This window comes from Ixodes scapularis, unplaced genomic scaffold, assembly GCF_016920785.2.
Source record: "Ixodes scapularis isolate PalLabHiFi unplaced genomic scaffold, ASM1692078v2 ptg000460l_1___fragment_1__unscaffolded, whole genome shotgun sequence".
Classification (NCBI taxonomy): domain Eukaryota; kingdom Metazoa; phylum Arthropoda; class Arachnida; order Ixodida; family Ixodidae; genus Ixodes; species Ixodes scapularis.
Window position 1 is genome coordinate 516,838 of NW_024609981.1, and position 23,081 is coordinate 539,918.

General features: G+C 48.3%; 1 protein-coding gene across 1 annotated transcript; it reads right to left on the reverse strand.

Annotated features, from left to right (window-relative positions):
* Positions 1 to 267: 267 nt before the first annotated feature.
* LOC120842559 lies at positions 268 to 1,419 on the reverse strand. The gene is made up of 2 exons (XM_040213697.1): positions 786 to 1,419; positions 268 to 701 (listed from the first exon to the last, which is right to left on the reverse strand). Exons 1-2 carry the CDS (start codon positions 1,417 to 1,419, stop codon positions 268 to 270), a joined length of 1,068 nt encoding a protein of 355 aa, XP_040069631.1.
* Between the last annotated feature and the right edge of the window lie 21,662 nt (positions 1,420 to 23,081).

Here is a 23,081-nt window from a genome sequence, read left to right on the forward strand (position 1 = left end):
GGCCTGTAGCGAATAAGCACTTTAGTCCTCGGCATCGGCCAGAGCGGAGCGTGAAACCTGCACTTCTTACGACCACCTTTATAACACGTGTGTGTGTGCTGGTGTTACTGGCACCTCGGCCGCTCCAAAGCATCGTGATCCACGGACAGGAGGCGCGCTCTGCCATCCTCACCGTGTTTGGCATGAAGTCGTTTTCCACCTCCTCATCCGGAGCTTGATTCAGACATAAGAGCAGATGAGCATGGGGGCTACCCCTACGCTGAAACTCTATGCGCTTGAAACTTTCCACCACGTGGTATGATCCAAGTATATCTGGGGGAAAGACAGCTCCTCAGCCTGTGTATCATAAAAGATGCTGACAGGTCTCTTGCCCTTTCCCGGTGCGATGGTTAAGACCGCATCTTCATCGTACACTAAACAATGCTGGTCCAATGTCAAAGCTGTGGAAACATTCATCGGATCATCTAAATCGGCGAGAGCCGGACAAGTCTCCACCTTAACGTCTTCGTCTGGCGCGACGGCTTCCCTATACCGCCTCTCTAAACGTCCGTGGTCAATGTTTATGCCGTAGTATTTATACAGTGGCGAGTCTCTCGGTACCTCAACCCATGGTCCAAGCACATCGCGAGAAACCATGTTCGACAGATAGGTAGCCTTGGCAAACATTCTCCTCTTTATGTTGACCACTATGCACTTATCATCTTCCAAACTGCGAGGCAACTGCTTTAGCACCTCCTCCGTGTCTACCGGCACGTTCACCACGGGTCCCTTAATGCCAAACTAACCATTTCTCCTGTTCATTAAACGACGGATCCGAACGAACGGAATCCGTGGCGAAAGTAAACGTTCATCCACACCGTTTAGAACCGGTAGACCTGGTGGCGTGGGCGGGAAACGATACCCATTGGTAACGCTAACGAGAGGAATCTTCAAGTTCTTGCACGTTATACAAACCCGTGCCACGGTTTCACCCCACTCAGGCGGCGCCGCTAAACTCAGCGTTTCACGCATAGCACTACTTACCAGCATCAAGTCTTTCATGTGCCACAGTATTTCACACACGTCGCACACATATCCAAGCGGGCTGTTTACGAAGTCCGTCTCGAAGGTCCGAGTCGTACTGGCGGTTTCGATACGTTTCACCGTATAGTCAGGCAATCGTCGAGCCTTGGCGTCATCGACAGCGTCTTGTTGTTGCTGCTGCTGAGATGGTCGGGCACGTCGCTCACTCTCCTGGGGACGCCGCTTTGCCAGACGTTTCTCCCTTTGCTCCGGTATCTCCGCAGCACGTTTAGCCTTCTTCCGTTCGTTCTTCCTACGCTTAACTGCTAATTGCCAAGCAGCTACGTCGGGACCCGATGAGTAAAGCTTCTCCTCTCTTCTGCGCCGCTGAGCAGTGATTTCGCTCTCCTTCTCCATGGCTATACCACACTGGCAAACGCCCCGCTATATGTATACCCCCACTGATACCTCTGCGCATGCGCACGAAATGAGAGGCGCTATAAAGCGGCTCCGGTGCAGCGTCAGACTTGGCTACTGCGCAACGGAGGCGCAGAGCTTGGCACGCGGCGACGCCAGTGCGTCAGCCGCGGCTATGACGTCACTCCTCTGGAATGCGCAGACCGGCAAGGCGCGCGCGGTGGCGGCGGAGCGCGCGGCGACGGTGGCTTCGGGGCGCATGCTGTGCGCCGTGTGACGTCACTGCTCCTTTTGCATGCGCAGCACGGCTCTCCAGGAGCCACGCGAAACTGCTCAACCTCGGCCAGTGTAGCTCACGCTAAAAAAACCGGCTGATAAAATATATTGTGCGTTAAAATGTGCTTGCGATGTGTCATCCCTATTGAAAATTCCATCAAGATACGTAATTTGGGACACTGACTGCCAGTCAACAGCCCAGGTGGAACGTGCCATGATGGTCCATCAGATGACGTCTGACTGCCACTGCCAAGGGAATTTCATTAACAAGGGCAGCATTTATATAAAAGCTCCCATTCCGAGGTGGCCATCTCGGATGGCTATGAAACGGTTCACAAACCAAGGCGCCATCTTGCAGGGCTATGAAATGGCTCACAAGTCCCTAAAATAAATGTAATTCATGCCATCAAAAATCAGGAAAAGTGTGCACCAGTCCTCATTTTTTTCACTTTTGAAATTTGCGTATTTCTGGCAAAAAGGACATTCGTTTACAAGCGGGCCCACATGCACCCTAAGCATGTTTTAGAGAAACGCCCTCGATGTCTGAACATTTTGGGACGACCGTAAACACTTTAATTCACAAAACGTATGTGACTCCGTTGAAGCTAGAGAGCAAGCATGCATGCTACGACAGACAGCCCTGGCTTCAATGGACGAACGCGAGCAGCAGACATATCTGAACTACGCACGCGAATGCTTTCTGTCTGTGCTCTTCATGAAACAATAATAATGAGCTGCGCCACTGCGGTAAGGTCAATAGCCCACACCAGATAGAAAGGTACAAACTTTCTAGCCTAACTCTCTCGGACCGACTGAAGAGCATTTCAGTATTGCAGCGCGAGGTTCCGACAATGAGTGCATCGCTCTAAAGAATGGTTCGGCTCCATATGCCGTTCAGCCTTGAGCATGTTATGCAAAGCACTCGTACATCAATCGCCGTACTTAAGTTCTACTCACCTGCCATGTAGAGTAATTCCGCGTCGTAGAACCCTCCTTTTGTTCGCGCGTCTCTGGCCCAGCACACCTGGTACACCTTATCGTCTTCAACTACACCGCTAAAGTTTCTTGCATAGTCGGAACTCACGACAGACTGGGTCTTGTCGAGGAGAAGTTTTACTAAAACAAAAGACATTGCAGAGCCCGGGCAGGATCGACAGGTTGGAGCAAGCGGGCAAACAAAACGAGTCGAGAGCGATCGTTCATGGAAGCTCGGCGAAGCCTCTATGAGCGAAGCGAAAGTAGAAAGTGGCGTGTTTGGCGTTTCGGCGGGCTTCTGATCAGGGTTGTCGGGTGCCCTGCTTGCGATATCTCTAACATCAGCGGATTTATGGGTTCACGTCCCGAAATCGTTTTCTCGTGCATAGATTTTTTTTCGTATTCATAGATTTGACGAAATAGTGGTATCCGAACAAACTTTACGTCCTTTGACCCTACGTCTGTCTGCACGTCAAAGCTTTTTGACGTACAGTAAGTACCGTCGGAGACAATCGATGTACAATCAGAATCGCCGCCAAGAAACCTTGACGGCATTTCGCGGCGACCGACTGCCACCACCCACCAGACAAGCGACAAGTGGAGTCTGAGTGGAGTTTGACTGTCGGCCAGAGTAACATTTTAGCCTATCAGACATGCTTGACGTACAGTCAGGCAAAGCCAGCGGCCACTAGAAAACATTAACTGCCAAACAGGGTTACATTGATGGATTTTTCGTTCGGGGCACTTCTGTCATTAGGACGACTAGTGGCTGGAGTCATATGATCAGTAACCATTTCATGTTTTATATGTATGATATGCATATTGTCACGGGTGGTGACCAAAAACCAATAAATAAACAGGAAGAAATAAACGTTTAATGTGGCGAACTTGTGCCAAAAATAAAAGGGTACAAAAGATAACAGAGCGTCGCGGGCGTCGAAGTCGGCGTAGCAGCAGAGACGAACGCTAGGGCGAAAACTGAATGCAGATCGCCACGCGGAGCCCCTTATGTACACGTGTGGGCTTCTGGAATAATCGGCGTAGAAGGTTCGGCGTCTAGAACATTCTTACCTCGAACAAGCAACATGGTTCTCAAATTTACCAGAACATTGCTTTACAGAGTCAACAAAAATGTGCCTCCGCGGCCAGGAATCGAACCCTGGCTTTCAGCGTGGAAAGCAAGCGCGATAACCGTTAGGCCACGCGCGCGCTACCTACTTGGCCATCTGCGCGCGCGACATTACTCCCCGCTTTAAAAAAGTGCATCGTCCCGATGCAACCCAAAAACAAAACAAAACAAATAAAAAGAACGGTAAACTAAAGAGTCATTTGGAACACACAAGGTCCACAGTCCTATCGAGCGTAGTACGGCTTCAGTCGCACGACGTGGACGACTTCCGGTCGTGGGGGGCGGCGTGACGAAGTCCGTGTTCCGTCGGGCATCACCTCGTAGTTCAGACCCCCGAGTCGACGAAGCACTTTGTTGGGTCCAAAGTAACGTTTCAGGAGTTTCTGGCTGAGACCGCGGCGGCGAATCGGTGTCCACACCAACACCCTGTCTCCGGGCTGGAAGTGGACGTCCCGACGACGAAGGTTGTAGCGGCCAGTGTCGACGCGTTGTTGAGCCTTAATACGGAGTCTGGCGAGCTGACGGACTTCTGCCCTTTGGGCAACCACCTGGGCGTCATCGCTTGCGTCGACAGCCGGTTCGTGGGGTAACATAGCGTCCAGCATTGTCGTTACCTTGCGCCCATGCACCAGTTGAAAGGGTGTCACTCCGGTGGTCTCTTGTACGGCCGTGTTGTAGGAAAATGTCACGTACGGCAACACCTCGTCCCATGTCTTGTGCTCCACGTCGACGTACATGGAGATCACGTCGGCGATGGTCTTGTAGAGTCTCTCCGTCAGACCATTGGTCTGCGGGTGGTACGCCGTTGTGCGGCGATGGCTGGTGTGTCTGAGACGAAGGATTTCTTGCGTCAGCTGGGCCAGGAACGATGAACTTCACAGCCGCGCGCGCAGCTGGCCAAGTAGGCAGCGCGCGCGTGGCCTAACGGTTATCGCGCTTGCTTTCCACACTGTAAAAAAATTTCACCCCATTTTACGGGCAAAAGTTGCCGGTTCAATATGCCGGTATGGTTTGCCGTAATCTAGAAACTGGACCGTCCGTAAAAACAAGGCATATAATTTCGTAGAATGACGGATTGTCTGTAGCCCACATTACGGACAGCTATCCGTAGGAAATGTGAAAGCTGTCCGCACTAAATACCGAAGGACTATACCTTTCCGCCTTATAAGGCCAAAGCCTCGAGCCATCCGTACCACCTGCACCTCCGATACATCAGGCGACTCACCTGGCAGAGCTCTAGATCTGCCAGGGGTGTCACCTGACGTATCGGAGGTGCAGGACTGGTGCGCATGACTCCTAGCTTTGGCCTTATATAATTCGGAAAGGTAAAGTCCTTCGTTATTTAGTGCGGACAGCTTTCACATTTCATATGGATAGCTGTCCATAATGTGGGCTACAGACATTTCGCCATTCTACAAAATTATATGCCTTGTTTTTACGGAGAGTCCAGTTCAAAAAGACGTAAAGGTCAAGTGCGTCATTATTTAGTGCAAAAAGCTTCCATATTCAAGCAAGCCCAAGCCACATGAAAGTTTTGGGGTAGATTGGTATGGAGAGTTCATAGCTCCGTCATTTAATATATGACCTTGAATAATTTTTCATCCTCAGCCAAAAAGTTCATGTTTTGCAAAAGAGAAAGAGCACACAACCTGTACTTCTCAATGCCAGGGTTTTGTTTGTGTGAGCTCAGCTGTTCCTATAGATGACAGCTCAACAAACGAACCAATTAAGAAGTTTCGCCACAATAACTTTATTGGAAGAAGGCATGCCTTGCTTTAACTTTGAAGAAAATTTACATTATAGTTGTCCTTGTGCTGGCCATTTAGATGCCCCTCCATGCTTGTGCTTGAAGTTGTCATTCAATTGAAGACCTCCTCGGTATCTTCATGGTGCATGTAAGGGCAGCTTGAAATAAAGAGCAAAAGAGGATTTGCATTCAATACACAATCGCAACAAATTGTATATGACATGCATGGTTAAAGTAAGTGACCAACGTGCTTACCAACTAGCCTAGCTCCTACTAGACATGACATATAAAATAAACCCTCCATAAATTGAACCAAAGTAAAAATTTGCACTGATTTGAATACCGAACATATCAAGTGCTTGAGAATTTAAGCTAGCCAATTAAAATTGCACAACTATTCAGTGATATTAAGCACAATGGATTGAGCCAGATCTCCCTTAGTATATACAGTAGGCTCACGATAATTCAAACTCTGATATTTAATACTTCTGGTTAAGTCAAACAAATTTCAAAACTTTGGTTGACCCGCTACGTTTTCACTGTATTCATAAGCCGCTTAACTCGAACGATGTTTTCAAGTAATTCATACTTTTTGTTTTCGCAGCACCGTTGAGCGCACTTCTTTCGGAGCACCGGTGCACTGCGGAGAAGCAACACCCGTGGAGCTTGCTTCCGCTGGTGTTGCTTTTCCGCAGTGCACCGGTGCTTGGTAAGAAGTTTGTTTAACGGGGTTAAACTAGAGCAGAACCGTGTGTAAACTGTTTTACTAAAAGAGTGCGAGAGATGAAAGGGAAAAAGGCTACCGGCACTTTCCCCCTTGCTGGAGCGTTAAAGACAGTGAAAGCCCCAGATGAGAGGCTTTGCCGGTGTTCGGTGTAGGCATTGCCCGAACTTCGTTCGTGCTTTGTTCTCTGTTTTAAACTCCCAAACTTAATTAGAGCCACGGGCTTGGATGGCAACAGTCCCCCGGTCATCAAGACACCATTGCTCAGTTATATGGTGCACGAATAACGACAGAAAGCGTCGAATACTGTCCGAGAGCCTGTGTAGCTTGCACGAAATCCGGCAAGGTGAGTGCGACTGCAGTGTCTTTAAGCTCCATCGCTTTCCCCATGACCCCGATTTCCGGCAGTAGTGGCTTGCGTCCCTAAATCGAAAAGACTTTTCCCCAACGCCATCCTCTCGACTGTGCTCGGAACATTTTGTGAAGGGAGTGGGCATCACATTTAACGCTGGACCGTCGACGAACACGGGGTGCGCTCGCAAGGTGCGTGCAAGTTTTCTCCTGATATTTGCTTTCAGCTTGTAACATTTTGGAACTGAACTTATTTTAATATAGATATTTCGAAGTGGTGACATTGACTCAACTTTGTTATCTGCAGCACTTAGTTGAAGGCTGATTTTCGTCGCCAGGTGTGGTTGGCAATTGTCAAGAAGTTAGTTCCATTGCTTTGCCTGAATCCCAATCTCCTGCGCAATACCAGAGATCCATGAGCCCGTGCTGACCGTCACAATGCGACTAGATTCTTCTTATTTTCAAAATTAGTACACTATGTAGCTGGAAAGAAACCTTCAATTTCTGTTGCTTAAAGTTGAAACATGCTCATGCATCACTGTTTATAAACATAGAAACATGCTGATGCATCGGTGTTTATAAACGTTTTATTTGAGGATCCAGCGCCAACGAGTGTGTCTTTTGTCGAGAACTGAAAACAGCAAAGCCGAGATGGGCCTTTTGCCGGAGCGAGTCGGTCAATGATTCAACGATTCGAAATTGATGCATGAGCATATTTCAACTTTCAGCAACAGAAATGGAAGGTTTCTTCCCGGCTACATTATGTACTAATTTTCAAAATAAGAAGAATCTAGTTGCATCGTGACGGTCAACATATGTTCATGGCTCTCTGGTATTGCTCAGGAGTTCGTGATTCAAGAAGACCAATAGAACAAGCTTTTCGACAATTTTCAACCACACCCGGCGGCGGAAATGAGCCTTCAACTCAGCGTTGTAGTTGATAAAATTGAGTCATTGTCAACACTTTGAAGTATCAATATTAAGATAAATTCAGTTAGAAAATGTTACAGCCTGAAACAGCAATGATCTCGAGAAAACTTGCACGCACCTTGCGAGCGTACCCCATGTTCATCAACGGTACAGCGTTAAGTTCGGTGTGCGCTCCATTCACAAAATGTTACGAGCACGGTCGAGATTATGGCGTTGGAGAAAGGTCTTTTCAGTTTACAGAAGCTAACCACTGCCACCGGAGATTGGGGTTTTGTAGAAACAGCCGCACTCACCTTGCCGGATTCCGTGCAAGATACACAAATCCTCAGACAGTATTTAACGCTTTCTGTCGTTATTCGTGTACCCTAAAACCGAGCAATGGTGTCCCGATGACCGAGGGACTGTCGCCATCCACGCCCGTTGCTCGAATTAAGTTTGGGAGTTTAGAACAGAGAAAAAAGCGCAAACAAAGTTAGGGCAATGCAGATGCCTAACACCGGGACGCAAATAGAGGGTTTGACAAGATCTCTTGGCCAACCAGAAGCCGAAAAGAATCTCCTAGCCGTGGTGGTGAGAAACAGTTTTAATAAGTGCGTAGGGGTTAAATGCAGTACCTCTTCATGGTTATGGTGCACACAATGTTTCGATTATGGGTATGCAAGAAGATGTAAGAAACGAGTGTGCCACTTGATTTCTGTTTTGCTCAAACAAAGTCTGATCGCTTCCACGGAAGATTCCCGGCGCTCGGATTATGTCAATTGTTCTGTTGGTCGTGCATGCTTTTTATATCTTCTATATCTTTATGTATCTTCCACCATGATGTTGCATGACCGTGATCAAAACATCATGTGCACCATATTTCCAGTCACCGAGAGTTACCACGACGCCATTATTAATTCTGCTTTTCGCAACCACCGCCAGGGTATTATGCGCAGCTTCTGGCTGACCATATTTGCATTTCTGAAAATGCTCTGGAACATGCCCAGCCCACCTTCAGCCAATGGTGCTTCCTCATTTGCCTCGTATACATTCCAACAAATGGTTAAACTCTCCCTATATACGTCTCTGAAGCAGAGGAGCGACGAAAAGGGGTGCTGCACGGCAGTTTCAACAGCAACTTGCGTGGAGGCTGCGATGTGGAGGCGTGGCTTTACGTCGCAGCATTCACACAAGTACAAGGTGATTTAAGGAGAGGTCAGGCTCTTTGAATCGACCGCGAAATTCGGTTTCTTAACCTACAGTGCTACGACTTTGTGCAGCGTTGCCCACAGATGGTGCATTTTTTTTTGTAAAATTTGCAAAGGGCAAACTTACCCGAGAAAAAAGTAAAGAAAGAAAAAGGCTTAGCTCCTATGGAAACGTAGCGAAGCCACCGGTCCTCAAACACGGTACTGTTTCGCACAGGAAACAAGAGATGGCGCAAGCTGTCGCGGCGCCAACTGCCGCCAACCAACCAGCACACGACGCCGAGAGCCGGCGTCTTTAGCAGACAAGGAACTGCAGTTCCTTGTTGTTACAGCGCCTGTTTTTGTTTCTGTGACTGTCGCTGCCTGCGGAACGCGCACCGCTTTTGAGTCGAAAAAATTGTCTGCAAAAGACGCCCGCTCTCGGCGCCGTATGCTCGTTTGTTGGCGGCGTTCGTTGCGCCATCTCGTGTCTCCCGTGCGAAACGGCGCCGTGTTGTTTGAAGACCGGTGGCTTCGCTGCGTTTCCATAGGAGCTAAGCCTTTTTCTTTCTTTACTTTTTCCTCAGGTAAGTTCACTCTTTGCAAATTTTACAAAAAAATGCACCATCTGTGGGCAAAGCTGCACAAAGTCGTCGCGCGATAGGTTAAGAAACCGAATTTTGCGGTCGATTTAAAGAGCCAGGCCTCTCCTTGAATCACCCTGTATAAGAGACAACATTTTTGCTGGTTGAACAAAATTTTGTTTTGAGGTGTCATGCGCTGTCTAAACTGTCCCCGATAAACAACATTTTTGAGGGTTGAATAAACTTGTGTCATAAATTTTACCTATGTTTCATGAGTGGCATACCTGCTTATTATTAGTAGGCCTATGTAGAGGAAATCATCAGATATCTGTTTTGTGTGTGCAGCCATCCATATAGCAAATCATAATTTATCTTCCAACATATTTGATGAACTGATAACTAGAGCTTTTGACAATTCATGCTAAATTCGTGGCTTCTTGGAATTTGAATTAATGAGAGTTTACCGTATGTCACATTCAAATTAATAGCTTAGCTTCTTGGGCTTAATGTAAACTGGAACTGGCTAGTGCAACTAAGTCAAAGTAGCATTAAAAAGAAACTGAAGCACTTTTTTAAGACATGTGAGTTAAGGGTGGACTTCCATAGCATTTTGTCTTATGAATTCAGCGATCGCACTAAACTTGGGCGAAAGTCAACGTAAACTGCATTTATTTTTCAAAAATATGTGCAGTGATTGCAGCAGGGCATGCAGTGAGTCTCTCTTCCACCTGTAATCTGTCCAAAGCGTCGTCACGTCGTTGCTGGCATCCCCAAGTCAGCCGATTGGTGAACAAGGGTTATTGGACCCTGCCAATAACGTCACTTTTGCTAGTTTTTCTTTTCACCGTTCTTGCGCTCTGCTTTGTTCGGAGTGCCGCAACATGCAGGGCTACGCTGAAATTTTAATGAATGATTATGACGCTCCTACTAACAAGATCAAAAGAAAACTTAAGACACCATTTTTAAGATGTCCTCATTCTAACTTTTTTTTTGTAATTCAATTATTTTTTTAGTTTTTCTTTAAACATGGTGTCTATAAAGTACTTCAATAACCTGAAATAGCCGCCTCGGTGGCTCCGAGGCGAGAACGCTGGCCTACGGATCCCCATGTGGCGGGTTCGAATCCCAGCCGAGGTGCCCGGAATCTGACGGAGGCATATTGCGAAGAAGGCGCCGTGTAATCGAGCTTTCGGTCGCACGTCAAAAGATCCCCAGGTGGTCCAAATTAATCCTCAGTCCTCCGCTGGGGCGTGCCAGATGCTTGTCGTTGGTTTGGCACGTAAAACCCCCAAATTTGACTTTTTAACCTGAAATACTAAACCCGTTTTTACCTCAAGAACCGTAGTAAAACAAGATTTTCCACACTAGTGTTAAATTAGAACAATGAGAGCAAAGTTGTTTCATTAAGAAGTGCTGACCTGATATGCATCTGTGGAATCAGGCATTGACTAGCGATGACTTATTCCCCCCAGAACTGAAGAGTTGGAAGAGACAAGAGATACTGTTAAAAATCAGCAACCCTTCTGATGTGCAAACTTTACTGTTCAAGGCTGCTATTAGCAGTTTACGGCACTGGTGCTCAATCAAAACAATTAGAGAAAAGTTGTTTCTTTAAAGTACAAACATTATTTAAAATTGGAAGTGACTTTTACCTTCAAAGTGCTATAATGCATGAAATGAAGTATTTAAAAGGCAGTTTTTTTTATTTTGTTCATTTTATTTTAAACTGAATGTGTGTATAGGCCACATGACGTCAGATTACGCGACATCAATTTTTCTGCCAAATTTAGAGGGAAAGCTGAATTGGTGCAAAGGTCACGTAACATAAATCGCTCTGCTAAACTTAGCGGGAACCTTACTTTGTCTCTAGGTCACATGACGTCAGATCACGAATTATAAATTTTTCTGCCAAATTTGGTGGGGAAACTGAATTGGTGTATAGGTTCCGTGAAATCAATTTTTCCGCTAGATCTAGCAGGTAACCTAATTTGTCTGTAGGTCACATGATGTCAGATCATGTGAAATCAATTTTCCCATTAAATTTAGCAGGGGAACTGAATTGGTGCATAGGTCAGATGACATCCATTTTTCCGCTAAATTTAGAGGGAACACTGAATTGCTGCATAGTTCACGTGACATCCATTTTTCCGCTAAATTTATCAGAGAGCTTGAAATTGTCTGTAGGTCCTGTGACATCAATTTTCTGCTAAATTTGGAGAGGAAACTGAACTTGTGTAGAGGTCACGCAACAAAAATGTCTACACTAAATTTAGCGGCAAGGCGCACGGACGGATGGACACCATTTTGGGCTTGGAGGGCAACGTTAAAAAATGAAAGCCGTTTACAACTCCCTGTAACGCCGAATTGGAGCGCAGCTCTTGAGGAGGAGGAGTGAAGGGTACTGAGGGGAGGGTAGACCCCTCCTTCTCCTTCTCCTCCCCTCATTCTTTAATATGCTCCGGGGGGGGTCACGTGACCTCGGGGGGGGGGGGGGGGGGTGTCACGTGACTTCGGGGAGGGGGGTCACGTGACCTCGGGGAGGCGTGACCTGGGGGTCACGTGACCTTGGGTGTCACATGGGGGTCCCCTCAAGGTCACGTGACCCCCACGTGACCTCAGGGGGTCACGTGACCTTGGGGTGACGTGGGGGTCAACTTGGGGTCACGTGACCTTGAGATGACCTTGGGAGGGGTCACGTGACCTTGGGGGTCACGTGACCTCGGGGGTCACGTGACCTTGAAGAGGAGACCACGTGACCTCGGGGGTCACGTGACCTCAGAGGGGTCACGTGACCTCAGAGGGGTCACGTGACCTTGGGGGTCACGTGACCTTGAGATGACCTTGGGAGGGGTCACGTGACCTTGAGGGGTCACGTGACCTCGAGGGTCACGTGATCCCAAGATGACCCCACGTGACCTTCAGGGGTCACGTGGGGTCACGTGACCTTGAGATGACCTTGGGAGGGGTCACGTGGCCTGGAGGGGTCACGTGACCTTGGGGGTCACGTGACCTTGGGATGACCTTGGTTACGCCGACGCCGACGGCGACGGCGACGGCGACGGCGACGGCGACGGCGACGGCGACGGCGACGGCGACGGCGACGCCGACGCCGCTCAAGCCGGGAACGGGCCCCTAAGAGCTGCGCTCTAAAAGCACCTCATGTTTAAGAGAAAAAAAAAGCCGCTCACCTGATGTGCATTTCTGGAAACAGGCTTTGACTAGAAATAAATGATTGCCTCAGGAATGAAGTGCTGCTTCAGTAATGGTTCCTGCACAAACAATACAAGTGTAAGAACACAAGCCCCAAAATTTTCTTGCCATCCTCCTCCCCCTACTTTTTTGTGCATTTAATTAATTTTATCCCTTGGCAAATCCTTAAGATTTCAAACTGCTTATCCTACGTCTTTCTCTTAGAGCCTAGTTCATGTTGCAGAAACTTGGCTGAGTGGATAAGCTGGAGCATTCATTGTTCATCGAGACACTTTTAGAGCGCAGCTCTTAGGGGCCCGTTCCCGGCTTGAGCGGCGTCGGCGTCGCCGTCGGCGTCGGCGTAACCAAGGTCATCCCAAGGTCACGTGGCCCCCAAGGTCATCCCAAGGTCACGTGACCCCCAAGGTCACCCCAAGGTCACGTGACACCCAAAGTCACGTGCCCCCCCCTGAAGTCACGTGACCCCCCCAGGTCACGTGACCCCCGCCGAGGTCACGTGACCTCCCCGATGACGTCATCGATGACGTCACCGGCATCCGCATCGTCATCGTCATCATCACTGATGACGTCATCAGTAACGTCACTGATAACGTCATCAGTGATGATGACGATGACGATGCGGATGCCGCTGACGTCACTGATGACGTCATCAGTGATGATGACGATGACGATGCGGATGCCGGTGAGGTCATCAGTGACGTCACTGATGACGTCATCAGTGATGATGACGATGCGGATGCCGGTGACGTCATCAGTGACGATGACGTCATCGGGGAGGTCACGTGACCTCGGCGGGGGTCACGTGACTCCGGGGGCATCCGCATCGTCATCGTCATCATCACAGATAACGTCATCAGTGACGTCACTGATGACGTCACCGACATCCGCATCGTCATCATCGCTGATGACGTCATCGGAGTCCGCATCGTCATCGTCACTGATGACGTCATCAGTGACGTCACTGATGACATCATTGGCATGGTCACGTGACTCCCCAAGGTCACGTGACCCCCCAGGTCACTTCACCCCCAAGTACCCTTCCCACCTCCTCCTCAAGAGCTGCGCTCTAATTCGGTGTTACAGGGAGTTGTAAACGGCTTTCACTTTTTTTCTTTCACCCCATCCTGTTCTTGAAAGCAGAAACTCCTCTCCCTTGACCACGGTCATTAAGAAGGTTTAGAGAATATACACAGGAGGTTGGCATTGCCAAGACAAACTCATGTCTTTACTTTGAGCATGGAATAAACGTATGTCTGATCTACGAAAAGTTCCTGGTATACCAAGGCTCGTACTATTCCGTTGTCAAAGGAGCAGGCATTGTTTATAAAATCTTCCTTTCATTACATTGTTTCAGAGAACAATTTTTTTATAGGGATCAATTAATCATATTAGGACAATTGTCAAATAATGGCAGATTCACGCGATGGATTGAATCGCAATTTTCATCCGTGGACCGTTTGTCACGTTACCATCATGTCGGCTATTCCTCCGATTTGCACCTCGTCAGCAGACGCCCAGACTGAAGGGCAAAGTGCCCTCCCATGCCCAGATTTCTAGCGGGTGAGTAACAGTAAAAGCGTTTACGGTAGAGCACCAACAGCAGAGCAATATTTTTGGTTTTCGAATGAGCCAAACAAGATAGTGCACTGTATTTTGTCCGTTTGCTGTTCCATTTTGTCGAACCATTTTAATTTTCCACTCGTGAAAGAAGCTGCAAGAACTTTGCCCAGCCGACAAGCCGCAGGTTCTGGTACTCCTCCGGGTTGGTGTCAAGAAGCTTCAGTGAAAACTTGTCTAGCAAGCTGCAAGCTTCCCTGCATGTCCACCCAGTTTTCAACCCAGCCAAGACCTTTCTTACGGCTGTAGTGTGCTGAAGAGTGGCGCACAAGCAAGCAGTGCGTGAAGGCATTTCCAAATGCCCCTCCGCAACACCAGGACTTCATCACTTAGACGCTGAAGCCTCCTGGAGCAGGACGATACTTGTGTCATGTGGTTAGTAAAGCTAGTAGCGCTTCACGCTAAGCCTGTCATAATGCTTTGTCTCGCTCGGTATGTAACAGCAGCACACGATACTTTTTCATAACTGCACAGTGATCGTAGTCGCAAACATCACTTTTGACCTTGGAAAACTGCGCCACAGTGCGATGTAGGCATTTTGCGGAAATGCAGGGCCGGGAATAGGTTCAGTTTGTCCTTGCTGTCATCTGCTCGTCTCCTCCGTATGGATGTGCTTGGGGGACTGATGTTCCGTGGACGTCTTGTCACTTGATTAATCTATCTGCGGATAGGTTCATCATGTGAATCGGCCATAAGTGGACAGCGGAGCCTGCAGTGACTTAAAGGGGTTATGACACGAAAATTAAACGGATCTATTATTCTTGAAATGGGTTGCTCATAGACTACTTAGTATGTACACAAAGTTACGCAATTTTAGAGCTCTGGTAATTGCACTATTCAATTTACGAATTTGTATCATTTTCATCTGGCGACCAGGCAACACTGCCCAAGTTAGTCACATCATGGTGCCCATAAAGCATGTGACCATGAACGCTCTTTCATTCTAGGGGCCCCCATGATCACCCAAGCTCTCCTAGCCACGGTACGATCAAAACCGCTCGCGCAACTCGGTAAACCAAATGCTTTTCTCGCTCTCGCCGCCGGCCCGTTGACCTTCCACCCTGCATGCGCCTGCGAGATATTCCCGGGCGACAGTGACCACAACGAGCTCGTCCGTAACTCGCCGTCACTGGAGTTTGTCGCCAGCGGGTCGCAGTCAAAATGAACAGCTTTCAACATCTCTTGATAGCAATTATACTCATCGCTGCTGCAATCAATGTCGAACACTTTGACAAGGCGAACGATGTCATAGACGTAATCATCACGAACCGCATGCTCGAAACGTGGAAGGTAAACGAGAAAGCTGAAGCTCGAGACGCCAAGATAGCCAAATTTGTGAGTACGTGCAAGGAGACATCGCGCTGGAGGCTGGCTACAAAGCCAGCCTCCAGTTTTGTATGGATCCGCCCTCCGAGGGATTCACATATAAGTGGATTTGTCCACGAAACTATCGCGCCATTCTCAAAACAAATCTAGCAGGATTACAGGAACATAGAATGGGTCCTAGCAGTCTAGCTATCTTATATTCTATTTTTGGCGTGTCATTTCACGCCAAACACTTCTGTTGACGTTGCCTGCACGTCATAAAAGTGTGTCTCGTATCCAATTAGACATTGTCTAAGGAACGAGGAAACTGCATAATAATGTCGCACACTGTTTACCTTAACCGTTTATTTTTTCTTCAGTTTTTGATCCTAAGTTCTTTTTTCTATACTTATTGCACATACGGCCCAAGCTGCACAATCAGTCGCCATCCTTAAAAATGTGTACAATAAAATAACACATGCTGCCATCTCTGAGCAGCACCGCAAACTATGCTCGGAACAAGCCTGGGATGTCCAAAAAGAGCCAAGGGGCGAGGTATAGTGCGCGGATGAATTACACTCATCCTAAACGGTTTAGGAACGGCCCTAGGTGGACGAGCGAGGCTTGTCCAAAATGGGTTAAGGTGCACCAACACCTTTCACGTCGTTGAATCTTTGTAGTAGTATATGATCCTAAATTACCAGACTAGATTACAGAAAGTAGAGAGTAAGAGGAAAACAGGACGTCACACCTTTTCATGTTCACATTTTTTCGCCAGTCCTGTAATAAAAGGTTTTCATAGTAAAAGTGACGGTTGTATTTTATCTACCCTTTTGTTTCTCGCGATCTCCTGCCTACCAACTCAACCAGCAAAGTAATGCCCCCCCCCCCCCCCCAAACACACATCCAACCCACAATAGATATTTGTGGATACAAGATACCATGAATGTGCTGTGCATGTGAACCAAGCTGAAGACAAATTCGCGGTCTGAGGGAATAAAGAGTTACAAAACTGACAAACATGGCAGTAGCATACTTTTCATTTTTGCACATGTACAAGAACCGCTAATTTCTATTAGAAAAGCGGAAAAGCCCAAGGCTATCGGGTTGCTCACCGACAGCAACTACCAGGAAGAGAAAGGGGGGGGGGGGGTCATGATTGTGAGGGCAGCTGGTCTCTAATGCTTGTGCTTTCCTGAAAGTTGCAAGTAAGGCTTTTTAAGAAAAATGACCCAAACTATTGCAACAAAATATTCTTTCATTTTATTTTTCATACCAAAAAGGTTGGCATGAGGAACTTTGCTCAACTGACACAACGCAGAATCTGGTACTCATATGCGTCGAAAAGCTTCTGTAAAGACGCGTCTACCACGCCGCAATCACTTTGAATCTCCATTCAACCTTTCACCCAGCAAGACCTTTCTAGTGGCTGTGGTGTACTGAAGGCGCAAGTGCAAAGTGAGTGAAGGCATCTCCAAATGCCACTTAGCGGGCCCAGGACTTCACCGCCCCCCCGCCAAAGTCTCCTCGAGCAGGACCATGCTTGTGTCTCTGCCATGGTTTGGTTTAGTAAGGCTAGTGGCGCTTCGCACTAAGCCCATCATGGTGTTATGTCTCACTCCGCACGTAACAGCGGCGCACAGTTCTTGTTCAAAGTAGCAAACGTCGATTTCGATCTTGGACAACAGTGCCACAGTGTGGTTGCAAACATGTTCGGCTCGTCCTGGCTGTCATTTGCGCGTCTGCTCCTTCGTGTGGATGCGCTTGGGAGACGGACGAACCGCGGACATGATCAATCCGTCTGTGGATCAGTTCGTCGTGTGAACCAGCCATCAATGAAGAGTGTTGTTCATTTTGAACTTGATATAAATAGCCCGTTTGCAAAATCCCCCAAGCACGAGGATTTGTGGGAGAGACTGTCCCTCGCCTAGCCGCTCTGCCTTGAGATTGCATTGCCTTGTCGCTTGCCTCCTCTTAATCCTCTGTTTTTCGATTCCATTACCTGTTTTTATCTATTCCAATGTATTGTTTATTGCTTCTGAGCATAGGCGTAGACTTCGGGGGGGGGGGGGGGGGCATCGGGGCTCGTGCCCCTCCAGGGTAGCTAAACTCGTGGAGCAAAACATTCTTCGCTTTTTGACGTAGCGGGGGGAGTGACCAAAAGAACGCCGCAAAGTTTCCTCCTCCCTGCGCGCGCTCAACTTCGCCACTTTTGACGAAAAATCCCCCGCGATCCTTAGGCGATGCACGAGAGCACGAGACAGCGCGGGGAGGCGAGCGTTCACGCCGCTCGCTGTACGTCGTCTTTGGGCTCTCTAGCGCCGACAATCCCGTCATGCCTCGCCCAGGCGAGGAGCGAGAGCAGACGACGAGAGTTCGTCTGCTACGATGAGGCATTCGCACAGCGGAACTGAAAGAAAAAGTTGGTTTTCTGCTCGAAATCGCGTCCCGCGGGCCACAAACTCAAACGCGAGCTTGAATTGTAAGCGTCTGATATTTCACGAAGGGAGGAATCGACGGCCCGTCTTTTATTCGCGAAATTTTAGTCGTTTTGTAGCCGTACAGACGCTGAAACCTACCAGTGTGCAATGAAAGCCCCAGAACAACCACAGGGGCCGCGAGATCTAGCATCATTTGTGTATGGGTGAAAAGTGCAACATTTTTCGACAAAGCTCCCACAGCAGAAACCTGCGACGCATTTACTCAGCGTCCGGGAAGGCTAAACATGGAGACGTTGCCCGAGACTCAAGCAAAGTCATATATGAATGGCAGCTATCTCGCCCCGTCATATATTGTTTTGAGAAAGCTCTCGTTCTCAATGCCAGGGAAATAAGAAGTCTTACGAAACGTATTGCTAGCTGTTCCAAAGAACTAGATATAAGCCGTATCCTTTCAGTTATTCACTCATAATATTATGCTTAAAACAAAGCAAGCTCTTGCGCGTACAGTGCCATCAATTTCCTCAAGCGTATGCTGTTTTGTAGTCAACTGGTTTCGGAAACTGACACCGTCTGTAGATATCTCTGACTGCCGAGTTGCTTAAGTGGAAGTCATCGCAAATACAAATGTAAGTTCCACGTTGCAGCAACCAACGTTTAAACGATGGCAGCGACTCCACTCTGGCATTCCCACCCATCACGTCGAACAAAAAGGCGCTAGTTTCGGTTTGAGGTCGGTACTTTTCTACAACATCTATGGCGACAGCATCAGTCTGCACTGGGTGCATTTGGCAAGTTCATTCGGGGCCTGTTCTCCGTGCAGCACCCGGTGGGTGTAATGCATTAGAACTCTCACAGTGCAAGTCTGTATCGCGAATTAGGAGCCCGTCACTGGCCTCACCGGCGGCCATTGCTTGACGACAGGCAATATGCCGCGTCCTGTCTAGTTCTCCCTTCATTTTCGTCCTTGTTGCTTTGGCATTTTACATCATGAGGCAATTCACGCAAGTCTAAGGAAGAAACATGCAAAAATTGGAAGCTTGTACGCGGTGCTCGAGGGCGAGCATTTTATGATGTGCTGCGATGATTATGTCGGGTTCTTGGAGATCAAATAGACATTCGTCAAGCATTTGAACATCGATTAAAAAAAAATTGGCCGGAGCACGATTGACCGACGTCGCTTGCTTCGGTTGCTAAATAAATGGCCCGTCGAGCGACTGAACGGCACGCTCCGAGTTTCAGTTTGCAAGGAAGCCCTCACAGGAGTTCAAAGAAAAAGCTTTCACCATGAAGCACTATGTAGAAGCGGTCAAAACGATGCGAAAATCCCTAGTAAAGGCATTCTAACTTATCGTTTGCTGAGCTTTGATGACTCCGAAATCACGGATGACTCCACAATAACTCTCGGTAGCCCTTGTCTCATTAAACACATAACAGTTAACGCCCAACAAAGTAGCCCTGGACCCTCAACCACACAACATTTAGTTAAACAAGATTGGTATTCTAACGCGTTTAATATTCTTGCCCACAATATTAACTGTTATTTGCGGAAACATGATAGAAGTTTCATGGTAGAGAACAATTTACTAACGTAATAAAATTGAGTTGTGTCAAGCGATGACTGCCGGTGGTGCCGCTCGACCCCAGCAATACAGGCCTCTATCCACGATCTAGCCTCCTAAGAAATCAGTGGTGCCAGTGCTATTAGACATAAATCGTTTATTTGCATCGGTACTCCCATACCTGCCGGATGTAGGGACGAGGCGCAAAACCGTACGTCCGGCCAATATTGAAGCCGGTTTTCGGGCGATATTAGGGAGTTTTCGTAGATCGTTTTCGCCGTCCCGCAAGGGCCCTCCGCAACCCGCTACGATAGCGGGAACTCCACAGTCAAGGCTATCGGCGCGCAGGCGCAGTAGCAACCTCTTCGTTGCGGAACGCTTAGCGGAGGGGGCAGACCGGTTTACGAAAATTCCCTATTGCCTCGACACTCGCCAAGAAGCAACGTGCTGTTTCGGCGACTCGTTTGTGTAATTTATTTGTTGTCATATTAATGGGTCCCGGGCCACTGTGTACACCCCAAAAAAGAAATGTACTGTGGTAATTACACCTTGAGGAGAAGCAGGCACGTAGCCAGATTTTCGTTCAAGGGGGGGGGGGGGGGGGGGCCGCCGATGACAAAGTGCTTTATGAGGAGGAGGGAGGAGAGGAGGCCCCAGCAAAATGGAAAATTTGGGGGGGGGGGGGGCGGGAAGGCCAGGCCTTATGCCCCCCCCCCCCTCCCCTTGGCTACGTGCCTGACGAGAAGGGCTATTGTAGTTTTACATCTTTATAAAAAGGTGTAGGCATTATCATACGTTTTAAGAAACGTGTTGAAAAAATCACCCATTTTTAAAGGTGTGAAGTTTCCATTTTTTTTTATAAGGTCCATCGCTACACTTATTAGGGTGTTACTTATGGGACACCCCACTTACATGTTTAAAGGTGGGAAAATGCTTAATGTGTATATACCTCTAACGGAAGACAATCTCTTTCATGTGATTACATCGCGTGCCGATGAAACAATCTGTCGATGACACGTCGTTCGATGAACTGATTTGACCGCCAATGAGTGACGACTGCCAGTAGAATTTCGGGGAAATAATTCTGCCGGCTGCCGGGAGACTCGACCCTACCCAAGAATAACCCCGGTTCTTGTTTGTTTTCCAACATTCTGAATTGTATACCAGCTTATTAGTACCTCTTCGGATATTACAGAAAAAATAAAATAAAAAAAAAGCGATGGCAGCCGAAAAAACTCTGACAGCCCGGTTCACAGTCATATGGGAGACTGACAGGTGCTCGTCAGTCGCCACCATGCCTTGAAAGCTACCGGTTCCGAAGAACCGGAGCGCGCAGAGAACTTGTTGTTCCACGGTCCGAGGCGGCGAACGAAGCTCGTCGCAGAGTCAACGCACAACGGCTTTCGATTGCCGGTACTGTCGCCGAAAGTCGTCGTCGGGGAGTTGAAAGGCGTCCCCAGTGGTCTCAGTAGCGACGCTGACAATGGCGGAAGATAAGCTCGGCCGCAGCGCACGGCACCGCCATGTTGACAAAGTTTAACTTCGCCTCGATCCGAAGCGAAGATCTCGAGCTCAAACCACGGCTCTCGCAAAGTTCGGAAACGTCACTTTGACGTCAGCGACAACTTCGACAAATGAGGTTTCTTTTTAACACAAACTTCGGAGGGATTTTGAGCGTCAGCAGGTCGCCTAGGGACAATTTGCAAAGCATTAATTTTAGCTTGGCGTAGGGATGTAGGGACAAACGGGCGCTACGTCATCGGCGAAGCCGTTCAATCAGCGGGCTCCTCGCGCCCCTCACGCGCCGCACGCGCGCCTCGATGAACTTTGCTTTGAATGATTGACACCTCGCTCGGCGCGACGTCAGCGTCGCGAGAGTCCAATTAGCGCGTTCCGCAACTTTCGGACACAAAGTTGTGCTTGACGAGTTTAGCGACCCTGGTGAGATTCGCGGGGGGGAGAGGGGGGCAGGGCAGGGCCCCACCCTCGGGCCCTTCCCTGCCCCCCTAAGATACAGCGGTGTGCTGTATCTTAGTTAAGTAAGCGGCACTCGAAGGCATACGCTACAGTGCGAGTAAATGGAGCGAGCGTGGGTGGCCAAATCACAGCGCGCTCGGCTCTCTCCTCACGATAGTTGATTCAGAGCTGTGCCTATCCCTATGACATGTGCGCGGGTGTTCATAAACGGCTCCTCTCGACTGTACGCGGGTCAAATTGAACCAACACAAACAGCTAACAGCGCGATAGGAATCTGTAACAGCGCGATAGGAATCTCATCCCGGGAAACGACGCGCGAAGCGGCGTGTTGTCCGTCGGCACTCCCGTCGAAAAAGGCAAAATAAAGACACAAATACTATATATATATATACAAGAAATATTGTGCACAGAAGAGAATAGAAACCCTTAGAAGCAATAAAAAAATACACTGGAATAAATAAAAATATGTAATGGAATCGAAACACAGGATTAAGAGAAGGCAGGCGACAAGGCAATGCGACCTCAAGGCAGAGCGGCCAGGCGAGGACAATCTCTCCCACAATTCCTCGCCGGCGGGCCGGGGAGCTCGGGAAAATAGCAAATCGTCTATTAACTGAGCAGCACCTTTCTGTAGGATGGCTAACCCACCCTAAAACCCGTGGATATGTTTGTGTTAGTTTCTTAAGTGGTGTCAAAGTGCCAGTGCACGAGGCCCGTGCAGCACTTGGACGCAAATGGCAGTGTAGCTCTGAAATGAAAGGCATTTGGAAGTGAGTTGCATGTGTCTCTCTCGTTCATACAATTCAAGTTGAACCGTATGTACGCAATTTAGCGAGCGACGGCAATGAGCGATGGAGAGCTCTCATTGCTCGGTTTTTTGGATTTCTAGAAAGCTTTGCTCATCGCCTCGGTCGCTTGCTCCCGTCGCTTTGATGTGGTTTGCCTCGTCGTGCAGCTGATCGAGCGATTGCAAAAAGGGTCGCCATTCCTTTTCTTGTTGCTCGCTAAATTGCTTACATGCGTTTTATACTTTATAGTTGTTGGCACTTGCCAAAATGTGAAGCATGCATTTTATTAAGGGCTTTGCCCTTGCTGACTCTCGGACTGCTGGGATAACTTTGGGTTCCAGTGAAATACGACCACGTGATTTCTCCCTTCGCTTATGAGCTGAGGAGGAAATAGTTTAAAACACTTTTTTTTCTGTTTCTTTTGACACTAGTTAATGCGCGTTTTTGTTTTTTCTCCTAACCTTTACAGTGAAGTACTGCCAGAGGGTTAGCAAATAAGTGCACCATATACAGAATTTGTTTTATAAGAAGTCAGTGCCCCAGTCGAGGGAGAACTCTTTTATACTCTTCGCAAGCAACATCATCAATACAGACCTTACCTCTAAAGGCGCACGTCACGCAATGTTTCGAGTAGTTTCCGAGGACGAAAATCAAACTTGAATCTAACCTCCCACAGTGGAAGCGAATACAAGCGCCATCACACTAACGGGTACCTTTAGCAGTCATGGGTTCCGCAAAACACACCGCCTAGCTATCTGGTACCAAGCCGCCACCCGATTTGCAGAAATCAAGCTCCCTGATACACTCACCAAGTGCCTCGCTTGGCCCCCCTTGTCTCCGGTGGAACCTTTGCCTTTGGTTGCGTTCCCGCAATCTGAGTGCC